This window comes from Ambystoma mexicanum, chromosome 3p (assembly GCF_040938575.1).
Source record: "Ambystoma mexicanum isolate Mex_15411 chromosome 3p, UKY_AmexF1_1, whole genome shotgun sequence".
In the NCBI taxonomy this organism is placed as follows: domain Eukaryota; kingdom Metazoa; phylum Chordata; class Amphibia; order Caudata; family Ambystomatidae; genus Ambystoma; species Ambystoma mexicanum.
In genome coordinates, this window is record NC_090925.1 from 682,504,051 (window position 1) to 682,521,673 (window position 17,623).

General features: G+C 45.3%; 1 protein-coding gene across 1 annotated transcript in view; it reads left to right on the plus strand.

The window, feature by feature from the left end:
• Nucleotides 1-16,512: 16,512 nt before the first annotated feature.
• EIF4E1B (eukaryotic translation initiation factor 4E family member 1B) overlaps nucleotides 16,513-17,623 on the plus strand; it is a 170,370-nt gene continuing 169,259 nt past the window's right edge. The window contains exon 1 of the mRNA XM_069651476.1: nucleotides 16,513-16,616. Coding sequence (XP_069507577.1) covers nucleotides 16,566-16,616 — 51 coding nt within the window. The 5' untranslated portion in view covers nucleotides 16,513-16,565. The remainder of the gene's footprint in view (nucleotides 16,617-17,623) is intronic.

The following is a 17,623-nucleotide window of genomic DNA, read 5'->3' on the forward strand; positions in this document are numbered from 1 at the left end:
AAAAAATAAACTACAGAAGTCCAGCAAAGCTGCTGGGGGACTCACTAGGTGAGGGAAATTAGCCATAGATGAGAATTCTCCCTAACAATGAAGAAGTGGGAACACTGTCAGCTTGGAGACAGCTGGTGGCTACACTAAGCGAATGCACCCAAACAGATGCAAGTGACCACGAGACCTCCGAGAGTACAGAAGGATAGGTGCTCATGAAGAGGATTATGCAGAAGTCGAAGGAATAAGCTTGAGTTTAAGGGAGGGAGGAAAGGGAAGACAGTGGTATACATATGTTAATGCAAATTATGTTGAATATTGCAATAATCATTGTTGGGTGTGCTGTGGAGTTTGTAACAAGAAAACAATAAAAATGTTTTTTTTTTAAGTATTTCACCTGCTTCTGCTCCGTGCGTTTGTCTTCTGGGAGATAGGCTTTTTGTTCAGGATCGCCACTTGTAGCAGGCTATTTTCCTGGATATTTGCAGCGGCTGCAGAAGCTTCAGGGACTCACGTCCTCATTGCTCTCATTGCTCTGCTGCTGGCCACGCCCCCACTTCTGAGCTTTTTTGATTATTGCTATGCGAAATGATGGTGATTTTCTCTCTCAGAACGGGGGGTTTGCGAACCAGGCCCCACTTTCAAAATGCTCCATGCTGAAAACTTTAGTTCACACATGTGCACTTTACTGGGCCCCGTCTACTGACACAACAGCATTGGCAATGCGATTTGACAACATGGCAGTCACAGGGAAACAGTTGCCTTCCTCAACCATCTAGCTGGAACGAAATCATTTCCAACAGCCTTGAAAAGTAATGGCATCCATGTCCAAAATAATTATAACTGCATATCTTCATTTGTCTGTTTGAAGAGCTTTCATTAATTATAAAGCTACATCAATTTGATACATTGGCTCATGAGGAAGTACAGTTAAAATTGCCAAACCCCAATCTGTTGCAATGTGTTATTTCCACTTGGTTTCCCCACTGGATCTGCAGGGCAAAGCAATGTATGTATTACTTCAGGCCTGGAAGCTTCATCCACAACACATGGCAGGCCTTGCCAATTATGCCCTTTGTTCTGTGATGGGAAGCACAACACATTTCCTAGAAGAACAGGCCATACCTCCTCTAGAGGTGGGCTGACAGCTGGGAGCTTTAAAGAGGCGCCTCAAAAGGGCAAGTCATACCAGGGAGATAATTACTGGGGTCCCTTTCATCTCAGGCAGTTAGCACAACCGTAGTGGTCTGGCGAAGGGGCATGTCATCTTAAATTTAACCCTCCCCCCACTTCCTTCATGAGACCCCTTAACCTGCTGCAAACACGCCACTCTGGTAGCTGATAAGGCAAGGAATAACTCTTGTTAAAAGAACAAAGATTAACCCAATACAGAAGGATTGGAATGACCAGTCCGCTGTGGAAAAGTCACTATATAAGGGGTCATCCCCCTTATATAGTCCACCTTAACTGAATCATATTTAGGGATTACCTTGAATAACCACCTTGAAGAGCCATCTTGGAACCATCTTGAAAAAGGTTTCATTGGAGTGAAGACATGGATTTCCAAAGAGGGTGCAGACCCTCTCCTTGACCACTTGAGGGGAACTTTTGAACTGACCTGCTGGAGGGAAGCCCGACTGCTGCTGGAAAACGTGTACCCATGACTCTGCCTACTTCCTGTCTGCTAATGGCAGAAGACAGACTCACCTTTCCTCAGGAACACAGGAGAACGTTCTCACAGCACCCATACCAAAGGAAGCTGCCTTTGGCTCTCACTGTAATTTCAAGTCACTTCAAGCTGCTGCAAGTGTACCTTTGGACCTCTGCAGAGTCCCAAAGGGGCTACATTCAACAATCTCTCAATCAACGGTTAGCTTCTTTGAGAGCCTTTAAGTTGTCATATCCAGTTGAGCATGCTCAGCGCTGTGCTCCAGCACCTTGAAGCATCTCTTGTGCTAGATGTAATTACCAATAAACATTGCATACCAAATAACCGGACAAACTCAGAATATATGGCAAAATAGTACTTTATTCTCAATTTATTAAAGTAGGCCAAACTGGCGAACAACGGACTGATGCTCGGAATCACAAACAAACATGATAATTCAGAGGTTATATACCCCAATATGCATCATCTATGATGTCAGTCTATGTGGAAAACTGCAAAACCTATTGAAGGGAAGGATTGGTTAAGGGAACATATGTACCTATGATATACATAGGAGTTTGTGCTTCATTTGCTGCCCCTTATCTGTAAGGCACATCTCAAACTACCTCTAAATGCATAGAATACTGATTATTACAGAGAAATTGGCAGCGGATTGGACTATGCAACATTGTATAGCCTGTTGCCCCATTGACCCTCTGATTGGTTGGCATTCTCACCCAAACTTGGACATTCGGCTCGTTAGCAGCACGTAAACAAAACGAAACCCAGGTGCTTGAGTCACATCAGATTACTCCCCACTTTCCCAATTAATCCATATCTCATCAGTCTGGCCATAAGCCAAAGTTTCCTGTCTGTAGTTGACCTTGTAGTCTTCTCTCTGTTCTGTGACATTTGAGGTAGTGTAAGCACATCACTATCTTCATCTGAAGCTTAATGAATAGACTCTCAATCACGTGTGAGGATACTGCATATTTGTCCATTTTGACCTCCTTTCTACTGCTATTTGATTTACTTATACTATAGCTCTTCTCCTGCTGTTCCAATATGACGGCGGTGAGGGGCGGGAGCAAGTGAAAACGCATCCACCTGCTCCTCTACAGTGCTAAAGCCAAAGCTCTGCTTTCACCGCATCCAGACATTGTCGAGTCTTCAAGCTACAAGACTTGACATTGCCTGTCTATCCCAAGTTTCTCAAAGCTAGAAGCCACTGAAGCTTGTTGAATCACACCACTTTCTCGCAGTCCATCGAACCAGCTCACCAATTTGAACCTGACACAACGCACCAGAAAGCTCAGAGAATCCCAGCTCGATGTTATCGAGACCCTGAATGAAGATAGGAAGTACATGCAAGTAGTTCTGTTCCCATAGCCTTGGTGTATGGGCCCTAATGACAGTTAAGACAACAATGTACAACTTATAAACATATTCTTGAACTTTTTTGACTTTTCTATAAGACTTACCTGCAGACCCTGGTTCTTCAATATCTAGAGTGCTCTGTTTTCCCAAAGTCTGCTTTTTCTGTGCATCTCATCACATGAGTGCATGTTAGTGTTTTTAATAGCTTGTCTTTTTCATTCAATGAAAGTATTATTTTCTCCGGTTCCGGAAGCACCTCAAAACCTTCCTCTTTGCTTCCGCTTTCTCTCTCCCTCTCCCCTGCTGAACAGCTAATATTCTTCACTGAAACTGCACTGATTCTGCAACTGGACCACTCTTAACGGCCTCGGTCCTGGGCCCAGCCACTCTCCACTTGCACTGATGCCCTGGAACCCCTCTGCACTGCGGGACTGTCTCTGTATCCCTACAGCCCCCCCCCCCCTTTTCCAGCACTTGCTCTGCACTTTCCTTGCACTTGCCACCAGCTGGCCCTATTTATTTATTACTTTACGCCACTTACCTTGTACTGCACTTCCCCCCCCTTCCCCTTGCACTTTTCCCCCTCCCCCACCCCTGCACTTGCGCGATCTGAATGACACCTGGCCTAGTAGGATCGTTGTCTGTCTCCCCTTGTTCCTCCCCTCCCTGCCTCGTCGCGCCTTGAAACACCTGTGTATAGGCGCGTTACAAATGCCATATCATATCATATCATATCATGGAACCTTCATTGAACAAGGTTCTATTATTTTGGTATTTACCATTCTATTGTTTTTAATGCTTTCATATTGGTTCACAACCTCTTGAAGGAGTGTAGCCTGTCCTCAGCCCATGAAACCTTGAAGAGGAGAAGGGGGTATACCATTCATGCTGTGCCTGTTTCACCTTTATTAAGGAGATTGCTGCTGTTCCAGTAGTTGTGTGGGGCTGAGTAGGAATTTAGAAAGCACTACTCGCCCCTGTACTACTGCAGGGCAGTAGTCATTTGTCATACTCCAGCACTGCGCTATTAAACTACAATGCGTTTTCAGTCTAACTCTGGAATTGCCCAGTATATTTTACCTGCCTACTACACTATTATTACAGTGTGGTTCCAAAGTAATCTACACTAAAACAATGAATAGGATACATCAACTGGGTGTGGCCCTTTTTCTTGGTAACTGGGCTCTGTAATTCCTGGAGAGTTCCTTTAATGGGCTGAGAGAATTCACACTTCATTCTGGGTCATGAATGCTCGACTTGTGAGGCCCTATGTTTCTAATCACATTATTTGCATAGCCTCCCAAGCCCATACGCGAAAACATGCCCCATTCCAGTGGGGAGATTCCGGTCCACTCCTGGCTTTAACTTTGCATTCTTGGTCTTGAAGTCCTTTGTTTATTATGAGGGAACCTGGGACTACAGGCTTCTCAATCTAGAAATAAAACCTGGATTGGACTAGCATCTCCCAAATGGAATGGGGCATGTGGGCATATAGGCAAGCCTGACATTCACAACTAGACACTGCACTGTTACAGATTTGCACAGTGAACACTATGCACTCCCCCAGTCGTGACAGTATGATTTTCAGTGACTCCTGGTTTTAAAACTCACCCATTAATGCAATCTGGGAACTGCTGTCCTGAGACAGCATGGCTTTGCATCACAGAAGTATATGTATAACATGATACACTGTTGACCCATTTAAATTTAAAATCGAAAATGAATCTAACAGTGCCGTGCCTGTCAATACCTTAATTATACAACCACAATCACTGCACAGCCTTCCTACACTCCGATGGTGCATAGTGCTGTAACTAAAGAAAACAAATAGCCTAAAATAAGACAACACCACGCCACACTTCATAGCCACATCGCACTCAAGGGCATACCTTAACAACGTAGGACAACAACAAAAAAAAAAGAACACAAAACACATAAATAAGCAGAAAATAACATAACGGCACCGAACACTTGACAGAAAAACATAAAAGCAAACATAATAACACAACATAAAAATATCAGATGTGCATTATACAAAAAGTGACAACATAACAACACATGCCACAACAAATAACAACTTCACATAGGAACACATAATAAAGGCCACAGATAGGTGATAGCAAAGCAACACATGAGAACGTGCAAAGTATAGCTTGGCAACACAACCTATGAAAATACAGTAAATAACATAGCAACACAACAAAGCAGATAATAACACAAAACAAATAACATAACACAGGGTGCACAATTTCAAGTTGTAAACTACTAACAACATATACAATTCACTCGCCCTCATTTGTGAACAAAGTACAGTGCATAAGACCAGTGCATGTGCACCAAACAAACAATATTGTAGAGAAATATCCCTACCATCAACTATAACCCAGTGCACAATAAATATATTTGCATGCGATGGCTGTCACATGATTTAGTTTACCCTGCCTTATTTTCGCCATCTTCTAAAATAGTGATCACCAAGAACCGAGCGCTGTAACCTGCTGCTCGCCTGTTATGGACTACATCTCCCATGATCCCTCATTCTTGACTATGCTGTCTAGGGCTGATGCGAGATTTAATTCAAAACATCTCGAGAGCCGGCGGTTGTAGATCTTTGATAGAAGCTAGTAGCGCTGAGCTATGCTGAGGTCTAAAGCTCACTCATAAAGTGTGCACAATGCTTAATCAGAACACTGGGGGTACAGACTGTGGGGGTCATTCCGAGTTTGGAGGTATCCATGGTGCTATTAGTGCCATGGCTGCCTCCAAACTCATGTCCGGCTCCGGGTTCTCTGAATGGGGACTTACCGGGTCATTCCAACCTTGGAGGACCAGGTAAGTCCCCATTCAGAAAACCATCCCCCATTCCCATTTGAGCCCCCATAGGGCTCAATGGGAATGGGGTTGGAGCTAATAACGGGCCCGTAAATTGCGGGCCCGTTATTAGCTCCATGGTCCCTTAACGGGTCCTGCTAAGTACGGATGGTCAGACCAGCCGTTCTTGGTGGGACCCGCTAAAGGACCTCGGAATGTGGCGGTAGGCGGTTAACGGCACTGGCATCCTTACCGGTGCCGTAAACCCCCCTACCACCATACTCGGAATGAGGCCCTATGTGTGCATTGACGTGAGTTCCAAGTTCTGAACAGGATACACGGTTGGGCCATTCATATCATGAAGCTGAACAAAATGCGGCCTAATTATAATGTTGCTTGTTTGTACCTGGATACCTTGCACTGGTTTTGGATAGATTGCATATCTACACACTTCGTTTTAGTTCAGTGAGGTTTATTTAGTATCAAGCCATCCAGGGGAACAGATCACATTGGCGCTCAAACCGAGGCACAGCTAAAAGCCCTACCGGGCCATCGTAAAATACACACCACGCTCTAAGGATGTGTCGCCTAAACAAGCAAACCCTAGCCTTGAAAAGGACCCTGAGGGGTCGAAACACTTGTCGGCTGACCAAGCTTCAATCCCAAGGAGATGTGGGGAAGCGCCTCTACTAATCCGTGACCGTGCAGCTAATACATCTAGTCACCAGCAAAACTTACATACAAGAGTTAAAACGAATAGAGTGAAGCCGAAGCAGAGACCATGATCTAGTGCCCAAACCTCTTTGTCGTGATTATAATGTAGCCACGCCTTTTTTGTGGTCCACGCTTTAGGGCCTCCCCACCTTTCTGAGCCCACATTAAGAACTGCTTAGGCATGCACAAAAGCCTACTGTTGGACCCCTGAAGAACATGAGCGACAAAAAAATGTAGGCACATTTTGATTTTTTGTTACCCGACAAAGAATGCATATATGCTTATCAAAATACAAAAAGACCGAAAATGAACACACACACAAATCATGCAAGTGGTGGTCTATTCTTGATTTCAGCAGTCTACATCCAAGTTGGTTGCTTGGGGACATTGCTATGCTATACAAGCTGCTAGCACACCTTGTCTGGAATATTTGCACCCACACATAATTAACCTCTTCCTTTCCACAGCCAACCTGTGACAGAGCCCTGTGCAGTTCCTGTGTTAGTGTTGGGGACCTGGGAGTGCTGTGCTGTAGGCTGAGAAACAGGGGTGCAGTCAAAAGGTGCTCACACAAGCCGAAATGGCAGCTCAAGTCCATAGCAGTTGTGGCACTTTGCCTTCCATTCCTGGACAGGTAGCAAAATAGTTTGTTCCTTTGGGAACAGCCGGCTCCTGTGGATCATGTTACCCCAGCCATGCCGACAAGTCATCTCCCCGGGCCTCCATAACCAACGAGATTCGCTTTGGATGGCTGGCAGTGGCTAGTGCTGCCACCAGGATTGTTGCTAGCTTTGTAAAAGATCTGGTGCTAGGCTAATTTCAGGACTGCCGGGACTGTGGGGATTGGGGCTAGCAAGCCTTTTGGTTGTATCCCTTGAGCTTCCATGCAGGGCTACAACCAAAAGACGGAGGGCTATAGGCCCCTAGCGACGCCTCTGGCTGACACACTTACTCTTGTGGACACATGCCATGCCCAACCTCACATAGAAATTCAGGCACCTAAAGTACACGCGAGAGTGGGGCCTGCTGGGAGCTCCTGCATGACAAGTAGGTGACCCGATCCCAAGCTTGTCTCCCCAGCTTGTGCTCTTGGGTTACAAAAGATGCACAGGGCCATTTCTAGGGGCAGGCAAACCGGACAATGGCAGGGGGCACAAATGAGTGGAGGGTGCTGCTAGTGGCCTGTTGACTAGTTCAGTACCAAGCAGCTGCAGCAACAGACGGCGGAGAAAACAGAAGCCTGCCCTCCTCATTTCAATCTATCGTCAATGAGGCAGGCAAAGGCTTCACTGCACAGCTCAACACTTTTTAGATAACTCCCACCTCCCAACATTTTAGCAAATCTTTGTGAACCTAAACATCTTCAATGAGGCGTGATGATTAATCCAGCGACACCACTTTGCCAGAATAGAGGGTTGTGGCTGAGGGAGGACTGAAAATGCATTTGGTTTTTGTGCTAGAAAGAAGCCGGACGTAGACTTGACCGAGGTAGGTGCAGTCTGTGCAGTGGCCCAGGGCCCCGCTGTCAGAAGCTGTCAGAGGGGTCCCTGCAGGCAACAGTGCCTGCCTCAATTATACCAAGAATATTGTTTTAACGGGAGCTGTGCGGCTTCCATTTACTAAGCTCGTGTGAGGCCACAGTGTCCCCTCCCAACTTCCGGTGGCTCTCTAGAGACCAACACCCACTACCAGAGGCCCATCGGACGCTGCGGGTACCTCATTCAGGGATTCCATTTGGGGGTCGGCAGGGGTCGCTAAAGCGACCCCTGAGGTTTCACTTCCTACCCCTTTGGTCTACCTTGCTACCCCTAAAAAAGCTTTACATTGAAGCTCCTGGGCTGTGACCAGTGCCATGTGGCTCTTTGTTTCTGGAGTGGCTGGAATTTATGTTGAGTCCTCTTAAAAAAACAGGGGGTTCCACAAGTGTAACACTTTGAGCTGTGACCCTAAATAAGAAAGAGTATGAACAACAAATAATTTGTCTTTCTGAAATTCTATACAATAATTGCTAGACTCATTAAATGGGTGAAAAGTCATGTTCTATCGCTTCCAATGATGTCACTTCAGGGTAAAGTCAAATGACATCACGTCCTATGATGCCATAAGAGGTCAAGGGTCATGTGATGTCACTTCCGCTACCCCTGGCATTTTGGTGAAATGACGTCCCTGACCTTATTGACTACTTATCACTTTCTTTCTTCAAGCAGAGCATTTAAAGCGAAGTGATTCACAAGTGATAACCCATTTAAGAGACCATTCTTTTGGTGGAGAGGCTTGTAACGTTACTGTGCTAAGAAATGCAAATAGGAATTTTCATTCTGATGCACACAGAAAGCACCAGTTAGCTGCCTAAATCTACGCTCTCCTCCTGGTCAATTACAATATATCACTAACACAGTTTTAAATTAGCTGCATTATTTTCAGATGTTCATATTTAAAGGCACCAAAAAACGTTATTTTTGGTAAAATGTGATATTTTCATCACATCATATATGAACCCTGCATTTGTCAAGCACTGAAACACAAATGGGTACACTTTTTATACATTACATGTTGTGTAAGGAAGGTATAGTATCAAAGCAGGACAGACACAGGTGATCACAGTTCAAGGGTGTTTATTAAACTGTAAAAATGGGTGAGATAAACGGCTAATCTAAACCTAAATCTAAGATGGGAGCAAGCTACGACCATCAAATAATAATAATACAGTCCTGGTAGAGTCTAGTCAAATAGAAAGGGCCTATACTAAGAAAAACCTATTGCCAATCGTTACCGCTATCCTACAAAATAGTGTGGGATAATGTTCACAAAGAAAGAAAGAAGGGTTCTCACAAGTTAAGTCAGGATGTTATGGTCGGGGTCTCCCTTGCCCACGTTTGAAGCACGCGACAAGGTGGGACTCTCGAGCAGAGCACACTTCTTGGCTTCTCTTGCACAAGTTTACAGTTCCTTTTTACATTATCAGGGCCTTCTGTGCCCAAGTCTCTTGTATTCAAAGCCTGTTGTGTAGAGGAGCAGACGAATGCCTCTGAAGGAAGTCCTGCCCCCCTACTGCCTGTATGTTGGAAGCCTGAAACTGCACCATGTTTAACACCAGTAGTTGTGACCATACCATGAAGAGTATTTGAGAAAAGGTATCCATTAAGAAAGCCATACCAGATGTATGCCCTAAGATATGACAAACTCTAGGTCCCCGGAGGAATATGAAAACAAGAGAAAGAGAAGCTGGTGACATCACAAGAAGTGAGATTGACGCACTAAGAAGATAAGAAGAAGAAAATGTATGGACCTTAAAGAAACTGATGACGAAATAAAGGATCGAGTGAACATCCTTATGCAGAAAATAAGATTGCATGTGTGTGAGACAAACAGCAGAAAATGCAAACCATTTAATAACTGTACAGACGCAGCAACTCAAGTAGTCTAAGTAATCCTAGAAGCTAGCTGTATGTAGTGAATTAACTGCAGGTGAAGCCGCCATTGTATAGTGTCTGGACATCGATGTCACAATTTTAGTAAGTTCAAACCCACAGAGAAAGAAGGATCAAGAGATGTGTATGTCGCAGCAAAGAATTAGCTGGAGATTGCAGACTTGAAGGGTGAAGATGTTTGGCCTGGTATCAAAGCTGAAGCAGCCAAGAACTGGTTATCTATCCATGAAGAACAGAAACCGTGAGACGCTAATCATCTCTTGTTAAGGTGCAAAGAAGGAACACCATGAGTGCCAAGTTTATTCATTCAAGACAATTAATTACTGCAAAACAGGCCAAAATACATTTTCCTGTCACATGAGCCAATTATGGAAATAGGAATTGGGCATGCAGACCATAACTGTGATAAGCGTCTGCCTGTACTCCCCTTTATTTGCAAGAGAAGAGAATCTACTGCAAAGCCAAGTTCAAAGACAGTCTTCATGGCAGAAGACATGGGCGATGAGAGATGAGGGGCTAATTGGGTGGGAAGCAAAGTCATGACCACCTTGCGGCACCTGGGTATGAGCTTACGTGCTGCTAAGCAGCCGAATGTTCCAGACATGGCACGAGTATGCCAACCAATTATAGAGGGCCGTATAACGAAGGGCCTTATAGTTTAAGAGCTAATAGTATTCTGTGTACTTAATAACTGTTGTAGATGACTTGCACTAGAGGCAGGCTTAAGTTGTCCACCTGACTGTACAGACCAATCACAACACGATCCCTTATAGACAGTATACTTAGATGTTCCCTTTAAGCTTATTACAACCCACGTTGTTTTTCTTATTTGCCACGTAGTATGACATTACTTATGACAAATGTGTTGTACTTAAGTGTATTTTAATGTGATTTGCATTGAGCGCTCGAGCGAGACATCTGTCGATGTCCGTTGTAACTCCCTGTTTTAGACAATTGATGTTACAATAGTCGAATGAGACTTTGCCAACTTCCTGAGTTGGTCTGTTTATTTGGTGTAAAAGTTACTCTGCATCCCATCCTTTGCATGACAGGTTACTGATTAAGAACTATATGTTCACTTGCTTCAGAGGGCCTGATATATCACAAACACCAAACAAAAGTTCCTTCTACTAATCTTCACGTTGGGCGATTACTCTTCACCCGAGGATCACCCTCAGCCAGGCTCTGAAGCCCTTCACAACGTCAGTCTCCCTCAATTGGGCTCAGACCAATGACTCACTGTGGGCATCCCTCAGTCGGGTTCACGTTTGTCACCACAATGCAGTTCACTTACCTTTTCAATTTACAACATGTCAAAGACTTTCGACTGTACAAGGGGATTAGACTCGACCCTTGTATGATCACTTTTACATCTCTCGATGGCTTCCCCTACGGCCTCTTGGTTCTTGTAGTTTTCTCAATTCAGCATATCCTCCTTGTTCAGTAACAGGGTTTTCTTTATAGAGTCTTTCGAATGAGCACCCATGTGGCGCCGGACCACTCTAACCTTAATACCTCGGTTATTCACAAAAGACCTTTTTCTATTATCTTCTTTTCCTTTACACAAATGTCGCCACTGCAACTTTTAGCTTAACACAGTCTGGGGCGCTATCAATTCCCTCTGACTCACCAGCTGTGCTGAACTTGTTGGCTTTTCTTCCGCTGGAGTCATGGACGGTACCACAGCGGCAAGCTCTTTTCCTGCTCTGACTATCAGTGCGGGAGGGCCCTGTGTTCCGTTGACATCTGCCACACCAATCACCAGCTGCAATTCCCGGTCTTACTGTTCTTTTATCGAAGGCTTTGCGGCTCTGGATGAAAAGGGCAAGGGTAATTCCCTCTTTGTCGTCCTTTCGCTTTCTACCGCCTTTCTCCTTCATTTGAATTGCTGTTCCGGAATAGCTGCTTCCTCGTGCATTCGGCCTTGCTTAAAGTATGCTCTTGTGCTCTGCCTTTTATCCCTGTGGGGAAGGGAAAGGGACGTCAGGTGTGTGTAATTATCCGCTCTTGCCTGTCTCTGCCAGACCCTTGTGTTGGGACACGTCAGGTAAACGGTTCTGGTGTTAGTCTGTTGTCTTTTGCAGTATGAGAAAGTATTTCTGTAGGAAAAGGGGAGGTAGAGATTCTAAATATCGTACAGGCTAGGATGGGGAAAAGGTGTCATAAGGAAGGGGGTACTGCGTCTCACCTTTCGGTGTCCCACTTCCACTGCCCAAAGACCCCCCATCCAGGTTATCCTCCCGCACTGGTCCACCCCCAGGAACTGGATCCAATAGCGATGCCTGTGACGTGGCCACCTGGATTACGGATCCCCGGGGACTAGCGGGTGAGACACCTTCAGGTTTTTCCTCACAGTTGTTATACATCTTGAAACTACAAAGGCAATTGTTTGCCTTTTGCTGAATTGCATTCTGGTTTTTATAGTCTCCCAGTCAATAATGCCACAATTGTACACTTTTTGCTTAACATATTTCTGTAAGTATTTATATATTTCAATGGGTTCCTTACTATGGTATCTGTACTTTTCAAGTCATCTTCATAAAGCAGATTATTGTTGAACAGCCAGACATGGGGTTGAGGAGGGGAAATGATGAGAGGGCAAGTGAGTCCTGAATATTTGCACAGGATGTGGTAAGAGAGGTTGCAATCCTGGAGACTGGTGCAGTTATTTTGCTCTGATGGTGAAGTAAAAGCTACATGTGGGTGGACAGTAACATTTTTCATAGGGCGGACTCAACCCGCTTTGGGCGTTTTGGAGGTTGGTAAGCTTGCGCAATCAATTGGCTACCAGGATTTCACACAGGTTGTCATGTCATGTTTTCAGTGCAGACATCAAATTATCATCAAAGCACATGCTCGTATTGGAATTTTGCTTTCCAGGGAATATTCCACTACATATTGCTGGGTTAAAAGGTGAGTACCTTTTATACTGTGCCAGTGTATTTATTGGAAAATGTCCTCTCTCGGGTTATTTTTCTATTGTTGATTACTTTTTTTGAAAGGCCAATGCTCTGTTGTCTAGTGCACTTTCTTCCAAGGGAAAACGTCAATTGAAGTGAATATGTATCTTACACTTTAAAATGTGTTCACTTCTTATTTGCTTTTTTGTTACATTCAAAATAATTCTTATCTGTAGCTTCTGAAATAAACATTGCCCAAGTGAGCAATAAGCTTTTATCTTTTATTTATTTATTTTTATATTTGTAATGTGCACTAAACTGGTAGGCATCTAGGCGCTAGTATTACCCAAATATACACACAATAAAAATAACAATCGTGCAAAAACAGCTGTTCGTTTCAGTTACCAAAACACAATCACCATATTTTTGCAATGCCTTCCGCCGATAGTGGGCCTCATTACGAGTCCAGCGGTAAGCCCGCCAGTGCTTCCGGCTGGTTTCCGCCGGACTCGTAACATTTTATTGGCACCTGGCTTCCCGGTGCCACCGAGAAGTTCTGGTGGACCGGGAAGCTGGGTGTCGGAAAATGTTAGTCCCCTTTCCCGTGGAATCCTATAGGACTCCACGGGAATGCGTTCATGGACACATAAGCACCGTTACTAACGTCTGCATACCGGGGCTGCTCAGCCCGGCAGGGTCAGACTTGTCACGTGCAGCAGCCCCAGCAGGCAAACTAGTAGTCTGGCGTTCCGGAAACAAGGGTGCCGGTGAGCTTACCGGCACCCTTGTTTCCGGACCGCCACACTCATAATGAGGCCCAGTGTCTTCAAACCAAACATACAAAAAGACCCTTTGCAAACAGTATTTCTACCAATTACATCTGGGAAGAGATGTGTTTAAGTTTCTGAATTGCAGACTGCTCTCATGTCCGGCCTTTGCCACTTAACCAAAGTGGGTGCTGCCGCAACTTTTATCACACGCTGCCTTATCTGCCAAAATTAGAAGTCTGTACAAAGAATTCAGCTGTCTGACACTTAGAGAAAAATGACTCACTCCTAATATTGCCTCATAGGTAAATATTAATAGTCACAATTCATATACTGGACGCCACAGTGTATTTGTTCACTACCTTACTCATGGCAACATGTTTATAATTTTACTTCCCATGATACCTGCATGTACTACAGACTCATTTGTTGATATCACTGATATCACTATTTATGCAAATTAGGGGGGCCCACAAATCTTTTGTTGCCCAGGGCCCCACAAATCCTGCGGACACTTCATGGAGGAGGAGAGGGTTTGGGGTGGGCAGAGGGGCTGGCAGGGGAGTAAAACAGGAGTAAAGGGGCAAGCTAAGCCATGATGTGTGAGGAATGGGTGAATTAACATTCACATTTGAACTCGTAGTCGGCGACTAGACCCGTGCTCTTTTAGGGGGATTACATGAGCGACTCTGTGTCATCGGAACATCACTTCTCCAAACCTGGGGATTCTTTAGAAAATCATTTTCTGCTACTTTAATCCAAGTGACAACAACTCCCAGAATACGTTGAATTGCTAAATGAAAGATCGTGACCTGGAAACAGGTGGCCTCATGACTTAGAGTCAAATGGCCACCATTTCAGTTTATAAGGGCACAGGAAAGAAAAAAAAACAATTGCAGAAGCAGGGAAAACGGTTTCAAACATTATGCGAGTTGCTGCTCTTCCGGTTTTAGGCAAAGGGGCCAGCATTTTGAAAAAAACAGTATCATCAGAACATTTTAAGGTTATAAGACAGAGGGTGTTGCGTGTAAGAGGATAACTGCCGTCGTTCGGTGTTCCAGGAGTCCAGGCGCTATGCCCTGCATGAATGCTCTTTACGTGAAGAACAGGTCTGTGTGCCCAGGTAGAAAACATGCCCTAACAAAGCCAGTTGTTTTGCCTTGTGCATAGTAACAATGTTTTCTTTTTTGCTATGTATTGACATCATATGCCCAGGGACCCACACACTGGGCCCAGTGTTATGCTTGCATGGCCTGCTCAGCATCATTTGTCATATGTTCACATCTTATTACTGGCATTCCCACATTATAGGGTAGTAATGACATCATTACCCAATACTCATACAAACTGCCAGTTTCACCCACTAGACAGTAGCTATTGATCATATTTGCTGGGTATTTCGATCACGTGTGAACGTATTTCCGTTATATGCCAGCAGTTGCCACTATTTGCCCAATGCTGGCATTATTTGCCCAGCTACTTACTCCGTTAGACAGCTACAGCCAGCACATGGCCAGGAAGGCATGCCATTATCACGATATAGGCATCATGTACCCAGGTACTCTCATCCACATGCCAGGTTTAACCCTTCTATGCCCATGTACTCACACCATTTGACGGATATCCTTGTCATTTGCCTAAGTACTCACACCATATTACAATACGACTGGATTCACCCTATAAACTACCCGCGTCTCTCCCCTCTACCAATGTAGTGCTTTTTATAACTTCAAGGTGCTGCTGGGCACCAACCATGTAACCTAACCGTAGGGATTGGAACTGCCCCATGTCCTCAGCTCCTTCCCCCAACTCCTTGCCTTTCTTCCGCACCCCCTTCCATTCTTCTCCCAGAGCGCCTGGAACAGCACCTTGGCAGTATATTAAGCGCTACATTGGTCGCTTGGCATTACACATGTACTAGAAAGATGTTTTTCTCGGCATAATTACATTTCCAATTACTGTTTCTATTGGCTGGAAACATACACGGCAGCAATAGATGCTTTTGTAGCAGAAAAATATAGAAGAGGGCCCTTCATTTAGACAATTACATGAGATAATTAAATGAATTCAGTTTGTAATATTGAGGCCTATGTGTTTGTCTGCTTACTACTTTTAAGAACAAGTCACTAAAACTTCATTTAAATCCCAATAATTGAGTTTGGGGGAGTGGGGGATTACAGTGCAGAGTCTGCCCAAGCATACCCCATTCCATTTAGGAGATGGTAGTCCAGTCCTAGAATGCACTTTGCATTTTGGGAGTTGTAGTCCAGGATTTCGCCGTTATAAGCCAAGAGCGGCATGTCCCAGGATGCAAAGAAAAACAGGCCTGGGCAAGCATCCCCCGAATGGAATGGGTCACGCTGGCAGCATCATCATCATGTATGTTTCGGGTGTGGCAACAAGGTATGGGCAGGGGGTAACATTCTAGTGTTTTTCCCTGGGTACGTTACTGTCTAGAAATTCAGTGTTTAGCATAATCCATAGGAAAAACAATGCTCGGTGCTTTGAAGACGCTTCTGGGCGAAACTAGAGCTAGAAAACTAGCAAACAACACAACATTACAACCCCCCTCAGAGCATCAAGGGTGATGAGTGTGTCTTGTTTCAGGTGAAACAAGACACACTCAGTCATCACCCTGCGTTGTTTTTTCGTATGGATTATGCAATGTTTTTTTCACGTGAGAACATTACATGGTGTTGATTACGTTCTTACTGTTCACGCTGGGACTTGTAGTCCTAGGTTTATAAATGGGACTGCCAGCACTAGCACAGGTGCCAGCCAGATGAACTGGTAACGCTGCGCAGCGTCATACAGGGTTGGCTGTAAGTTCATCACGGCACACAGGCCCACCTTTGCATATAAGCGAAAAGGGCTGCAACCAATCTGACGAGTGGCCCCTTTAAGGACGGATGGCTCATAAAGGCAAGCCATGGCGGACCACCCCCACCTGCACTCTTGGAAAATGGCTTCAGCTGATGTGGTGAGAGCACTTTGAGCGCGGTGGTGCCCTTAACGGAGCACTGGAAGTTTTGGGAGGTGGGGCTTTACCCCGACACTGCACAGCCCCTTCCCCCCACGTGTCTTTTAAACTTATTTGGGCGAGTGCAGCAGGGTTTTGCGTGCTGGGATTGCTTGTTAAAACTATAAGTCGCCCCTCCCCACCCCCCACAAGCGCACACAACGCGGCAAACCACTCTCCACCCCTTCGAGCAAACCCTGGAGCGTCGCCCGGCCTCCAGCTGCAACAGCCAAAGACGCCTCATCCCTCCGAGCACCCCCCCACCCACACACCTCTATCCATCCCCACCTTCCACAGTCACCCTAACGGTGTTCACAATTCCAGCGTGCCAAGTCGAATACCTGTTGCATGGGTGTAGCCTCTCACGGGGAGTCCAACCCTGCCGGACCCCGGCATTATTGGACCCCACCGCCAGGCTCTGTCGTAGTAAGCCTGCCAGCCTGTCATTGACATACAATCTGGTCGCACCCCGCCACTGCAAGGGTGGTAGTACCCCCAAAGCAAGCGGTGCTAGCTTTAGAAAGGAATTCCTTTAAACCGTCACAGAAAGTGAATGTACAACTGACCCGGCCGGCACTGGGTGCCCTGCAAACCTCTTGCCACTGCCGGATTGGGCGTACACTAGACACGAGCCATACACGCCCATGGACCGCGAGCCTGGGAGGCCTGGTGCCCCATATCCCCCCTACATCCCAGGTGTGCCATGAATTGCCAGTGGTAAAAGGACCAGATTTAAAAAAGTAAAAAACCGGGACCGGTTTATTTGAACAGTAACACTAACTCATCACAAACGAACTCTAAGTGTGTTAAATGCAGCATGTCTTCTGTGCGAGATTGTGCATTCGTGCCTGTCAACTATGAAGCCATTACTGACAAAATCCAGCGCCACTGCAGTTTCCAATGGGAACATAATCTTTACAAAGAGGGACAGAGCTCCAAATTACGTGACAGTCCTGCGAAACCGGGAC